This window comes from Euprymna scolopes, chromosome 1, assembly GCF_053919585.1.
Source record: "Euprymna scolopes isolate OS-2025 chromosome 1, ASM5391958v1, whole genome shotgun sequence".
NCBI classification, from domain to species: domain Eukaryota; kingdom Metazoa; phylum Mollusca; class Cephalopoda; order Sepiida; family Sepiolidae; genus Euprymna; species Euprymna scolopes.
Genome location: NC_136482.1, coordinates 100,846,586 through 100,860,940, shown reverse-complemented (window position 1 = coordinate 100,860,940; position 14,355 = coordinate 100,846,586). Strand labels below are relative to the sequence as shown.

The 14,355-nt window shown below is 30.6% G+C and overlaps 1 protein-coding gene across 2 annotated transcripts in view; it reads left to right on the top strand.

Moving 5' to 3' along the window:
- Positions 1-14,355, top strand: part of LOC145260433 (lysine--tRNA ligase-like) — a 38,460-nt gene extending 24,105 nt beyond the window's left edge. For both annotated transcript variants that reach the window (XM_080118570.1, XM_080118483.1), the window contains 6 exons: positions 2,055-2,228; positions 3,614-3,699; positions 6,969-7,054; positions 11,144-11,270; positions 11,580-11,723; positions 13,362-14,355. In XM_080118570.1, coding sequence (XP_079974696.1) covers positions 2,055-2,228; positions 3,614-3,699; positions 6,969-7,054; positions 11,144-11,270; positions 11,580-11,723; positions 13,362-13,445 — 701 coding nt within the window. In that variant the 3' untranslated portion in view covers positions 13,446-14,355. The remainder of the gene's footprint in view (positions 1-2,054; positions 2,229-3,613; positions 3,700-6,968; positions 7,055-11,143; positions 11,271-11,579; positions 11,724-13,361) is intronic.

Genomic DNA, 14,355 nt, shown 5'->3' with positions numbered 1-14,355 from the left:
AAGGGTCAAAACAGAATCTTTTTTTTTTTCTTTCTTTTTTTCCAACTTTCTCTACAGCTTATGGTGAAATTTCTGTTTGCATATTGAGTTAAAATTTTAAAAACATAGAACAAACACCCACAAAGTTGGTAATTTTTGTTGGTATAACTCTGTATGCATATTTATCTAAAATTTTATCATTGTTATCAACACATACATGCATCGATTTCAATAGCTGGTATCAATTTGGAAAGGTACAAAAGTAAGTGTAAATAAATCTGTTGGTCCTTCCCCCACCCCCATCCAGACTGACAATAAAAACTAAACTCTTTCCAAAAGGATCTTGCTAAACTATAGATAATTTAGACAAAAGGGTCCGTCATCTTACAACCTAAACTTTAGGATCAAAATATATGAAGAATTCCATAACTGGTCTCAAAAAAACCAAAAAGAGGCTCTTTATTTACATGCTTGTCACAGCTCACTTGGGGCTATATTCTGGAAGAGTATGAAAATAGCCATGAACAGAGCTGTCAGCATTCCCCCAAAGCCAATTCTCTCTTGAAAAGTGCTAATGCCTGGAAGGATGGCCTCCTATGACTAAATAGAACTATACCTCATTCCAACAGACTGGTTGGTATGACAAAAAAGCGAGCTTGCAAAACCAGTTAAATTTTTAGAAATAAAGAATTAAGTTTTGTGTTCTGCCTCTCTCTCTCTCTCTTACACATACACACATAGTGGTACTACATTTTTTGCTGCCTCTTTTTGTATTTAAGAGAAGGAGATTTAAACAAAAGTAGCCATGGAGATAAATTGATTATCTTTCTGTTAATAAGCAGAAGGAAAGAATGGCAGAAAGGAGCAAATTAGATGGCAACATATCAGCTTGATCGGGCAACATACAAATGAGATAGCGTGATAATCGAAATCTAGAAAGAAAAGTGTTATTTGTGAGTTAATTGCAAATTAAGTATAAGTCAAATAATTAAAATGGATTTTTTTTTTTTTTCAATCCCAAAACTAAGCAATATTTCAACATATCTGATTAAAATATAGGAGAAAAAAGTCTTTGGGAAAAAAAAAACGCTGATTAACTCAGCTTTAAACATGCTATTAAATTTTTATTGAGATGCATCTGAGCATCTTTATAAAAGACTGTCTGTCAAGCTCAAGTTTGAAACAGATATCATCAGTTAATGGTTTTAAATGACTGAAAACAAGATGGCTATGAATTCTGGTTGACCCTATTGAGAAATGCATATTTTCAAGGAAAGAAAAGCCAGGATATTTCCATTGTTTTTCTTCAGACTGTTATCTTCAACCACATTGATATTTATATTTTAACTACATTTCAACCAGTGTTCCCTCTGGCCTTCATTATTTACAGTGATGTTTCAATAAGGTCTTGTTGCGTATTTGTATTCATTGGATTTATATACTTAAAAATTGAGCTACAAAAACATATTTGACTAATAAAACAAAATGTATTACACTATGATGTGTTTAATTTCATGCCTACTTTTACTGAAAATATTTGTTTAGGAAAATGTTTGTACTTTGCTTTTATTTTAGTTGATTAAAAGAAAAGTATTTGGTGTTTATTTATAATTAAATTTATTTAAAAAAACAAATTGCAGAAAATTCATGATGTGTCTTTCACTGAAAAATATCATATTACAAAACTGATGTACATTGATCAAATAGTTTGTGTGTATGTGCGGAAAAAAATTTTATGACTTTTAGAAATTTTAATTGATTTTGATCTCAATAGTTCAAATTAAGTTGTCTTCTTATTTATAAAACCTGGCAGATCAAAACAAAGTCTTGCTTCATCATAAAATTTGATTTTCTTGGTATAAAAAAAAAGACTTGATCAATTTACATGATTTTTGAAATGTGACATCTTCGTTCAGTGATGGACATGTACATCATTTTTTTTTTTTTTTTTTTTTTTTTTTTAAGCTTTTTCTGTATTTTTTTGTTTTTAAAATAAGTTTAATTCTAAATAAGCACCAAATATTTTTACTGTTTTGAAAAGGGTTTTTCACTTTTATGATTTTTATTTTTTTCAGGTATGGTAAAATATCTTACAGGAGGTTACAAGATCAAGTACCATCCGGATGGCCCAGAAGGAAAAGAAGTTGAAATAGATTTCACTCCGCCTTTCCGAAGAATTAGCATGACTAAAGATCTTGAAAAGGTTCTTGGTGTGAAGTTTCCCGATCCAACCACTTTTGGAACAGAAGGTAAAACAATCTGATTAATCTTGTGGGGGATACATTTTACTATAAAAACTTTTGCCTATTTTTCAATTTTCTGAAAGCTTTGAAGATATTTCGTCTTAGTCATCACCTCCGTTTGAGAGACAATGAATACTCCCTATGAGAGTGGCTGTGCTTGTAATTGTGAAGCAAGGGCTGCACAATCTCTAACTATATATCTCCTGAGTTAGCACTGCTTGATTCCAGTGGCAACAAGGAGAAATCAAGAACAACTGGAAACAATGTTTATGGTAAACAGCACATACATATGCTTTCCTAAATGGTCACCTATTTAGTACTGCCCAGACTGAACATCATTAACTTTGGTGATCTTACGGGAACTGGTGTATTGAACGTGATTATACCTTATATCACCTTCGTATTAGCTGGCGTAAAATAACTTCTTAGTATTGTGATCTGTACCCACCAAACACTGGCTGGCAATATTTCATTTTCATAAGAGCATTCAGTATAATATAATAAAAGTTGGTGCGATTTGAAATATTCCATTTTTGTTTTAAAGTATGTTTACGAATGTGATGATAATGGTCAAAGCGACAAGCGTAAATATATAGATTATGAGAAACAAAAATAATTTTTTTAAATATGATAGCCACTTAAATTTTATTGGTGCTCTTTTGTTAGGGAAAATATCACTGTTTTCTTATTGATTGTGTTTACTTTTTTGGGTTTTTTTTTTTGTTTTTTTAAGGGATTCAGTATAATTTTATTAGAAAACAAATGGAAAGTTTTAAAACAAGAAGGCTGGCTGGAGTCTGGCTGTGAAGTCAGTAGCCCAAGAATCCAACTCTAATTTTTCAAATTTAAAATGGTCTGACTTGGGTCTAAGAATTTTTTTTTTTAGTAATATATATATATGTATGTATGTATACTATGTAGTATAGCATATGTGTGTGTATATACTACTTTGAAAATCAGTGTTCATTTATCTGTTTTAAAATCAATGTTTTTATATATGATGAAACAAATGTTCTGCTTGGTGTCTTAGAGTACAATAAAGTCAATGAGAGAGATGTCCTGTTATAAAAATTGGGCATCTAGGAGATGGGGAAACTGCACCAAGTGTTGCTTCCAATGATGTAGACATACTCTTTTTTATTTGGTAATCTTTTAAAGATGAGATTGATTTTCTCACTTATAAAAAAAAATATCTGTACTTTAGGCAGAGGTATTGTTTGAAAACTTCAAGATCTTGTCATTTCATAAATGGTGAAGCAATGGCAATGCTTGAACATGAGTTTGCCGTCATCATGTTGTTAATGAATAAGACATTTAGTTGTATTCAACGTTCCCATGTACTGAGAGATTTTACTTTATAAATTCACAATAGTTGAATTTTCTATTTGTAGAAAGCCGCAAATTTTTTGACGATCTTTGTATAAAGAAAGAAATTGAATGTACTCCACCAAGAACTACGGCCAGGTTGCTGGACAAGGTCAGTTTACAGTGATTATTTTTCTTTTTTCCTCTTAAATATTTTTATTACAAATAATCGAATCAAACTTTTCTAAAACATAAATCAAACAAGAGCAAGACGTACTAATCAAAATTGGAATATGTCCAAATAGCATTTCAGAAATATAACATTAATAATATTAAGATTAAAAAAGGGGCAAATAAATAAACTATATATAAAGGGCAAAATGTGTGTATGTTTGTATGACTCGCAAAAATTTTGGATACACATGACGGATCCTCACAAGATCGGTATTGTTATCAAGCTTGATCCTTCGGACGACAAATATCGAAAAATTGGCCAAAAACTTTAATTCCTTCACCCTCAACTGGGCAGTTTTGTACAAGAAGGGGTGACTGTTGTGCGATGGAGACATCGGCTAAGACGTTACGTTTTGTTTTTTTTTTTGTTTGTTTTTTTTGTTTTTGTTTTTTTTGTACTCCTTCGCATTACGAATTCGAGCCTGCCTGCCTACTACCACTTTTTTTTTGTTTTTTAACACCTCTCTTTACCCAAACTGCCTACTGTTGTTTTGATCTCCCCCCCCCCTTTCCCGCTACTAGCACTTTTTTATTTCCCTTCCTCACCCACACACACATACGGGGTTCCTTACTACACCCCCCCCCCCCACAACACAAGGTAACCCCACTAGTCATTAATAAAATAACCCTTTCAGAAATCAACATGCAAGTTTTGAATTCAGACACATATACCAAATCTCCAGATCATTTACTGTTAATAATATTCTTGAAATGATAAATCTTTTACAAAGTTAATAATTATATTAAGAAAAATTTACTCTTTCTTCTGTAAAAAATAAATTGTCAACTAAATATTCTAAACTTCTAACAAATCTGTATAGAAATATTAAAATAAAAGAATGCCAAAAGAGAAGATTTTGGAAAAAGAAATTTGGAACAATTCATTATAAAATAAAGTCAGAACATTTTACTTTAACTTTCAATAACATATGTATTTCATCTTTGGCGATGAAGCAATCTTTTGAAATCATGAAAAGTAATTAAAAAAAAAAAAGGCTTCACTAGTTTTTCAGTAGTTTTTCAGGTGCTTGTTAATACTGATCTTTTGAACAAACACATTTCAGGTGAAAACATTATTACATACTTACATGTCATGCTAAAATTAGTATAAATTCAAAAAATTATGAAAACTGATTCTGTAGATCATGTGCCAGAAGTATTTTAAATAAAAAATCAACCACAAATACAGTCCTAGATATATGGATTAAAATGGCTGTACTAATGATTTAGTCCAAATTTTTAATTGCAGTTACCTCTCACTGGATTTTGTGACCTCTCTACCATTAAAACATATTTAAAACTCAATAAATCACTAAACTCAAAAATTTTCTACTGGATCATTTTTCATACTTTTTCGAATTTATACTAATTTCAGCATGACACATAAGTATGTAATAATGTTTTCACCTGAAATGCATTTGTTTAAAAGAGCACCATTTTTCATTGTTATTCATTGTTCAAATTGTTTTAAATGTATAATTCACAAAACTGTCAAAATCCTTTGAAAAGTACCCATAGTTTTTTGTTAACTTGCATCTGTGCATTTGTGGGACAGGCTGTGATTGTCCATTCATCTCCATCTAAATTTGGTGTTTGATTTCAGCACTGGACGTAGAGTCAATCCTGTGGTTTTGATCACTGCTGTAACAAAAAAGATTTCCTTCCAAACAAGATCACAGCTCAAGTTAAAGATAACTAACAATGTTTTATTTTGTCCAGCTTCTCCACAACACTTGGGACTTGTAAAAATATACAAATATATTTCCCACTTGAACATAAATGGCCCATCAGCTAAAGGCCTAACTGTCTTTCAGACCCGGCTGAGATCAATTGAATCCCCTCTGCTCACTCTGCTGGGATAAATACTTTTTTGGGTTTTTTTTTTTTTTTAGGGTAGACCACACAGCCAGCCCTACTTGAAAAAGTTAAGCTGTTTTATTGCTGGACATACATTACTGACTAGAATTTGAAATGGACATTACTTTTTCAAGGAATTTCAAATGGTTTGGTTACTCAGTATTAAAAGTGGAGAAATAAAACTTTGGGTAATCAAATCACAAGCTATACATTTCTCCCATTGCAAGCCTGTCATCTGTATGCTTTACAACCATGCCCTCCACCAAACATTCCACATGTTTACACACTTTAATGATTTTAAAACTTGTTTAAAATGAGCAGTTTTACAGTTCGACATTTATAACTTTTGTTTCATATATTTTTTACATCCCATTTTATTTAAAATGTGTATTTAAAAGTATGGTTCTTAGAATTCAGCTTAATTAAAAAAAACTACAGAAAAATCTTTATGATGTACATACCTGTCATGCAACAGTAATGGCATATTCCAAAAATCATATTCATTGATTAAGTAGTTTTATTTTTAAAAAGAAAATCATTTCTAAACGATTTTAAAGTGATTAATGTGAAATCGTTAGCATTACAATACTGATCTTGCAAGTTTGAATTATTATGGACTTATCTGCCCCGCCCCCTTTTTTTCTAACATGTTGACACAAGAGAGTTCCTTTTTGCTTACTCATAACATTTGATTTTCTTAGTTAAAAAAAATGCTTGATTAGTTTACGTAAGTTTTGGAATATGACATTCGTTCCGTGACAGGTACATAATCAAAGATTTTTCTGTATTTTTTTTTTTTTTTTTTTTTTGGTTAGGTTAAATTCTAAATAAGAACCAAAAGTACTAGTCGGACAGCTATCTAATGAAACTAATGATCAACATGAATTATGATAAAATCTATTATATAAAGAGCAAATATCAAACTAAACCTTAAAAAATATGCAGCAAACATCTATAAAGTTGATATTTTTTAATGGGTATAATGGTGGATAAATAATATGTAAAATTAAAAAAAAAAAACATTAGGGTCATTTATATCATTTAATGTTATCCGAACGTACACATCTTTTAATGTTATTATGTAAAGGGAAGTAATTGATTTTTTCAGAGTTATTTCCCTTATGTCAACTTTAGTTGCATGTATGTGCATGTCCGGAAAGCAGAATAGGTTAGGCAAAGAAGAAATAGTTATGTTACACTTCGGCCCCATGTAATGCTGAGTAGTCCTGCTAGTTTCATGTAAATCAAAGATTCACTTTTGCTTTGACTTTTTTTTTTTTTTTTTTTTTTCCACTCTCTTTTTGTGTTTCATTGTCAAGTAATTATTTCAAACTTTCTTTTCTTGTTCAGTTGGTTGGAGAATTTTTGGAAGAGCAGTGTGTGAATCCATCATACATCATCGATCATCCACAAATAATGAGTCCCTTAGCAAAATGGTAAGTTTCTATGTAACTTCCTATTTCTCTTATAGTGTGACACAATGAGGCGTTTGCTGTTGCGATATTGACTTAAATAATTATGGAACAGTAAGATTACAATTGCTTAGATAAACACTTTGGTTCTAGAGCCATTGACCTTCCCTTACATATACCTTTTGTTTCAGTATTTACTTCGACAGTGCTCAATACATGAATACAGATTAGTAGTGGTATAAAAAGTACACCTATACCAAGTAAACTACACAGAAACGTTTCTTTTATTTCTGAGAGAATTCATAAGGCTAAATGCATTAAGCCTGATTTACCTCAAGAATAAAAAAAAAAAAAATATTTGTGTAGCTCACTTGCAATAAGTATATTTTTATATTACAAGATTGTTTAGATACCGCATGTTTTCACTTTGTTGTTATAGCTATATTATATTTCTCTTAGTCTGTTTGTCTATTCTACTTTTTCTCAGAAACTACTGAGCCAATCTGTCTGAAATTTTGTATAGACCTTTTGGTAATGGTGCATAAAACGAGACACTAAGTTTCAAAGATGGCGGCAGATCTGTCAATTGAAGTATGGAAGCACAAAACTGATACAATATTCCTGCTATTCTTCAAAACTGCTTACTTATATATTTGAGCAAAATATTAAGATTTTTTTGTTGCTATATTTTTTCTAATATATTTACGTTTTCTTTTCTAAATGTAGTATATTTAATTATACTTTATTTACATATACTTTATTTAAACCTGTGCAGTCCATTGCAATCAACACCGATTAAAAAAAAATATTTTTTATAGTTAATTATATTTTACATTTATTTTTTTCATCCCCCCATAATAAAAATATGTAAACTTTCTTTATCAATTGATTTTGTGCTTTTTAATCACATAGAAATATCTAAACAATTTGACAAAATATAAATATAGATATTTAAAATCCATTGATATAGAAAGTTTACTATTTTTATATATTTTTATTTTAAAGGAGTGAAAAAAATCAACCTAAATTATAGTTAACTATAAAAAATAATATTTTTTTAAATCACTGATGATCGTAATAGACTGCGCAGATTTAAATAAAGTATATTTAAATATACTACATTTAAAAAAAGAAAATGTAACTATATTTGGAGAAAAAAAATGTAAATATGTGAGAAAAAATATATCAAAAAAAAAATAATCTTAATATTTTGGCCAAATATATGTAAGCTGTTTTGAAGAATAGCGAAAGTATTGTATCAATTTTGTGCTTCCATACTTCAATTGACAGACCTGCCATCATCTTTGAAACTTAGGGTCTTGTTATACAACATTACCGACCTTTTTTATGATAATATGCAGTGAACTAAGTATTGTGGTATTTGTTCGATGCACAGTTAGGCATTAGTGTTTTTAGGCATTAGTGTTTAATGCAAAAATTTAACCACATTCAATCATCAGTTTTGACATAGAGCACTAATTCTAAGTCAATGGTTTATAACATTTGCCTGTTTTAAATGGACTAAAAAGTCTGCTGTTTTATTTAAACATATATACTAGCAGGTCGCCCCGCGTTGCCCATATAAGTATTTTAATTCATGCAATTATCTTATATTTATTATTATAGAGCAATTTCTCAGTTGATTATTTTATTGTATTCAATATATAGTAATGATTTTGAAAGTTATAAAAAAAATGACTTTGTGCCATCAGCTAGAATCAAAATAAAAATTACCGTTTCAATCTTAGTCATTATATAGCACTACAACGTTGTTACTATTTGAGCTATAAACAGATAAGAAATGTTAAAAATTAAGTGACTTTAAACTATGAATTTTTTGTTCATGCGCAGTAGTAACAGCTTTATTTGACTTACTTCTGCCAAGGTCAATGTTTTTGTTTTTATTTTGACCCCTCAGCAGCTATTTTTACAGGCTACAATCAAAATTGAGTCACATATCCAAATTTCCTATGTATCAAGTTTCAAGTCTGGAGACCAAATATTCAGAAAGAAGTTTAGTAGAGACATTTCGCACACACAGACGAGATCATTTTTATATATATATATATGTGTGTGTGTGTAAGTGTGCTAGAACATTTTCCTCGTAAATTCTACACAATTATGCACAATGTAGAAACTATGTATAAATAGAATTAAGCATAATAGGTAGATGAAACCAATTATTTAATAAAAAAATAAATTAATAATCAATTAACGTTCATTTTTCAAAGGAATATACAAATTGATTAACATTCATGAAGTTGCTCACATATCCATAACTGTATATTAAGGGGTATGTTTTAATAATTTTTAAATAGAAATAGTAAACTTTTAATATCAATGTCAGAGTTAGAAAAAAAATTCCTTTATAGGTAGGTATATATAATATATAAACTCAGATGAAGTCATCAATCCAACACCGCTGGAAGAAACATCGCGATGGCCAACTCAAAACTTGACTCAGAACAGGGAACAGGATGCTGAACTGATTCTGGACATTCGCCTTTTCAGAGTTTGACATTGGAACCGCAAATGACTTGCACTCCTAACAGAAGCAACCTTAAATCGCCTTGCCTGGTCAGCCAGTATTTGGGACATGATGAACTTGTTAGAAAGAGCTGACCCAGCTGACCTATGGTGAATGCCACGACCATGACATATATATATAATCTTGTATATTCACCTATCATCTATTAGTGTATTAATGACCACCATGAATCTGATTGAATTTGAACTTAGTATAGCTGATTCCATAATCCATGACAGTATCCATTTGGTTGACAACTATTCTGTGCTAACCAAAATCGAATATTTTTTCATAACCTTTGTCTCTGTTTGCTTTTCTTTATCCATCAATAACTTCTGCCATAGTAAATGCAAATATACGAGCGGGCATTCCAAAAGTAATGCCTTCTATTTTTTTTATTTCACTCGAATGGATCAGAAGGATTGAAAATTACATTGTTATAATGTCTGAACTAATGCATTCATGACCTGCAAGTTTCATCTGTCTATTGCAGATATTGATGGTGTGAGACTCTTAATAAAGCAACCCCTGTCATGGACATGTGTTAGAAGCAGAAATGCATCATTGACTTCCTGGCAAAAGTGCTTTGAGAATGGTGGTGACTTGTTTTAGGTGTTCTTGTTGGTGACTTCCCTCTTTGTAGCTCTTCAACCTTTTGAATTACAAAATAGGAGGCTTTTTTCTTTCTTTCTTTTTTTTTTTTTTTTTACATGGGGGTCACCACTTATCAAGGCCTGAAGGCCACTCAGGGATAAGGGTTATTGCGTGTACAGTAATCAATGAGATAGTATTGGGGGTTTTAATAGAGTGTCTTACTTAAGGGGGCGGTTTGTCAGGAGTTTATGTTGGACTTGAAGACGTCCAAGTTGTAGTCAGGTGGGAAACAGGCAAGCGCTTTGCTCATGGAATCTACGTTTGGATTTAGGCACAGATAAAGAGTGGGGAAAATTATTGACAGTAGTTTCAGCCAGACGGGTGTTTCTCGTGAAAGTCTGGCGAGGGGGGACGAGGGATTGGAGCTCAGCAAGCACCTGCCATGGAAATAGCGATAAAACAAAGACAGGCTTGCAACGTCTCTTCTGTGGGAGAGAGGTTGCAGGGAAGAGAAAAGGGCATCCCCCACTAAACCACAAAGTCTATTTTGTACTCTGTCAAGGCAGGATAGGCTGTTTTTAGCAGCTCCTGCCCAGATGTGGCAGCAGTACTCCATCCTTGGACGTATTTGGCTTTTATAAAGATAGAGAATTGCATCAGTAGTGAGATATCTTCTGGAGCGGTAGAAGGATCCCACCATTTTCCCAGCATCCCTGGCAACAGATTTGATGTACGTGTTCCATTTCAGATCAGGAGTAAAGGTCAAACCCAGAAGCTTGTCAAAACACGAGAACCATCCATTTCAATTGATGCCAGATCGGGATCAGAGTGTTTATGATGTAAAGATAGAAGCTTGGTTTTAGATGCATTAAAAGTGACCAGCCTCCTCTTCACCCATTGGCTTTTTTCTTTCTGGAATGACCCTTATATAATCATAATTATGTTTGTATCCTTCATGTCTTTTGAAATGTGGATTATTATTTCTTCTTCAGGCATAGGTCTGTACCAGGACTGACTGAACGATTTGAGCTATTTGTGATGAAAAAAGAAGTCTGTAATGCTTACACAGAGTTGAATGATCCTGTTATTCAACGTGATCGGTTTTCACAACAGGCCCAAGTAAGTAATGGGAAAATATCATGTTAACATTTTACTGCATTACTTGAGAATTCTATCATTTTAGTTTTTTTAATTTTTATTTGTTTCAACTTATACAGAAAAATAAATAAAATTTTAGTTGCAAGGAAGATAAGAATAACCCAAAAAATGCTAACAAGAAAATGCTCTGAATGAATAGTTTATAATATTATATAGAATATCATAGTTTGTAATAAAAAGACTTAACTTTCATATCTTTTTCTTATTATAAAAATGTTTTCTCTGAAAAGTTTATTCTCATAAGATTTTTTTTTTTTCATTTATTTGTAGGACAAAGCAGCTGGAGATGATGAAGCAATGTTTGTGGATGAGAATTTCTGCACATCTCTAGAGTATGGATTGCCGCCAACTGCCGGTTGGGGTATGGGAATTGATCGATTGACAATGTTTTTGACTGATAGCAATAACATTAAAGTAAGTAATTCTTATCTGCACTTTTTGTATTCATTACAAACATAAAACAATCCAATCAAAAGAATATTTTTTTAAAAAGTTTGTTTTGTACATCAATATTGCTTAACAAAAGCATATACAGATGTAACATTGATTTTCCAGCAACTGATGGTTCAGCACCTCTTTTAATCTGGACAAAAAGAATTTAATTAAATTTCATTTTATTGTTCTTAAAGCCATATTGTAACAATCCACCTTAATTTGGATTATTGTGACTACTGTGCTCATCTTGGATATTATTCTCACAATTTTTCAGCTAATGTAGCTTCTAACATCTTCAGGTGCATCTTGTTGAACATGGGGATCTTTCTGTCAAACATGGGTATCCATACAGAATTAAGAATGAAACCTTTTATTCACTCCACAAGTAGCTTAAATAGATGGGTTCCGCTTGAAATTCTGTAGGTTCCCAGGTTCAACTGAAACATTTCTGAGTTTCACAAGATACACCTTAAGTAGGTTGGAGATTATGCTGTAAGAATAACATCTAAGATGAGAACAGTAGTCAATAATCCAAATTATCTATCCTCATCTTGAAAAAAATAAAATAAAATAAAGCTGAAACACAATCCACTAAAAAAAACTGACCAACCAGAAACCAAATATTGATTTTGTAGGAAGAAAGATATCGACAAAATTTGACAAGGAGACTGACTTTACTTTTTACATTAGAACATCTATGCGATTACGATGAGCTCATGTCCATTCTCCTTCCCATCTAGTGAGAGAGGTTATTCCACATGTATATTATATTTTGTAGACATTTATTTTTTTTCATATTATATAAAAAATCAGAATTATTCAATTGATGAAATGTTATTTATTCACTAAATTGTTAACTTTATAAATAAGTTTTCAAAAGTCAACATTGCAGCAAATTTCAAAAACTGAAAGTTTGACAGAATTTAACTTTGGTTCAGATTAATGCATATGCAAAGTAACACTTTTACTTTTGGGTTCCTGTCCAGAATTCCTCCTATATTAAAAACCAAAATAAAAGAAAAAATTGTATATGTACCTATGATGAAACGAAAATTATATTTCCAAAAATCATATAAATTGACCAAGTAGTATTATTTTTAAATAAGAAAATCAAATTTTATGAGTAACTAAAGAGTGGCCGTCTTGTCTGCCATTTTGAAAATAATCTTTAGAAATAAGGGAGGGGGGGTAATTCAATATAATTCAAACTTGCATGATTTATGTTGTTCAAGCCTACAAATTCCTGTTAATTACTTAAAAATTGATTTTCTTTATAAAAAATAAAATTACTTGATCAATTTTTATAATTTTTGGAAGATCTTTTTGTTTCTGTCATGGGTACCATACATCATACAAATTTTTCTTTATTTTTATTGATATTATTACAACCCTGATTTTTTATGCCAGCAGTGAATAAAAGAACAAAATATAAAATTAAGGAAATGTAGAAACTGCTGCTGAAGCCGTCAGAATTTTATGACTGTAACAAAAAATAACTAACATTTAAGATAGTTTGTTCCAAATATAAAACAAATTAATTGTATCCCCTGTACGATTTCATCCTCATCATTTCATTCATTCTTTTTTTCTTTTTTTTTTTTTTTTAACTTATTTTAGGAGGTGCTGTTATTCCCTGCTATGAAGCCTGAAGACCGTCTTGCACCAGCAGATGGCACTGAAAAGCCACCAGCAGCAGTCTAAATATCCACATATGAATATTAATAGAAATCTTTGTATTCATTGTAATGATAACATCACAGTAATTCTGCTTCTTACATTACTTAAAGAACTTCTAAGTTTTAAATTAATTTTTATGATCTTATTCTATATTTAGGCTTCTCAACTGGACCATTATTTCTTTTTGTACATGTGTTGGTTTGTACCTAATCAATTACATGACACTTGATTAATATAATAATTAATATAACTAATACAAAAAAATGTCTTCAGAGAATTAATTTCAGAATTTTATTTATAAAAGATTCAATATTTTTTAGCCTAAATGTTAATTATGTAATAATTATTATTGTAAAATCTTAAATATTCAATGATTTTATTGGAATTGTTTTATTTTATTACAAAAAATATTTTTTTAAATTGTTTAACACTTTATTTTAAAAACAAAAAAAAAATATCACAATTCATTTTCAGACTATGCAATATTTTAAGTATTTGCGTTTGCAAGATTTACACAACACATTTTTCTCAAATATTATAATTCATCTTAATAAATGCAGGATTCTAATTTTCCTCAATATCAAAAGCTGTTGGATTGATTTAGACATGTTTATAATTTTAAAATCTTGTTTGCTGTCCTTTTTGCATCCATATGATAATGTCAACTTACACCTCAATTCAATGGTTTATTCAGAATCCATTAACATTAGGTTATCGGTAATTTAATAATTAAAATTTATACTTAATGTAGTTATTTCAAATATTATACTTATTCAAATAGGAAACATTTTTATAATTTCTGAAATAAGTTTGAGAAGTTTTATTTTACTGTGGTGTTGTCATTGATTCCTGATCGTGTATATCTGCCTTAAAAACATTCATCCAATGATTTTGAACTTCTGTTCTGGAAATTAAAAGTTTCAATATAAATTTA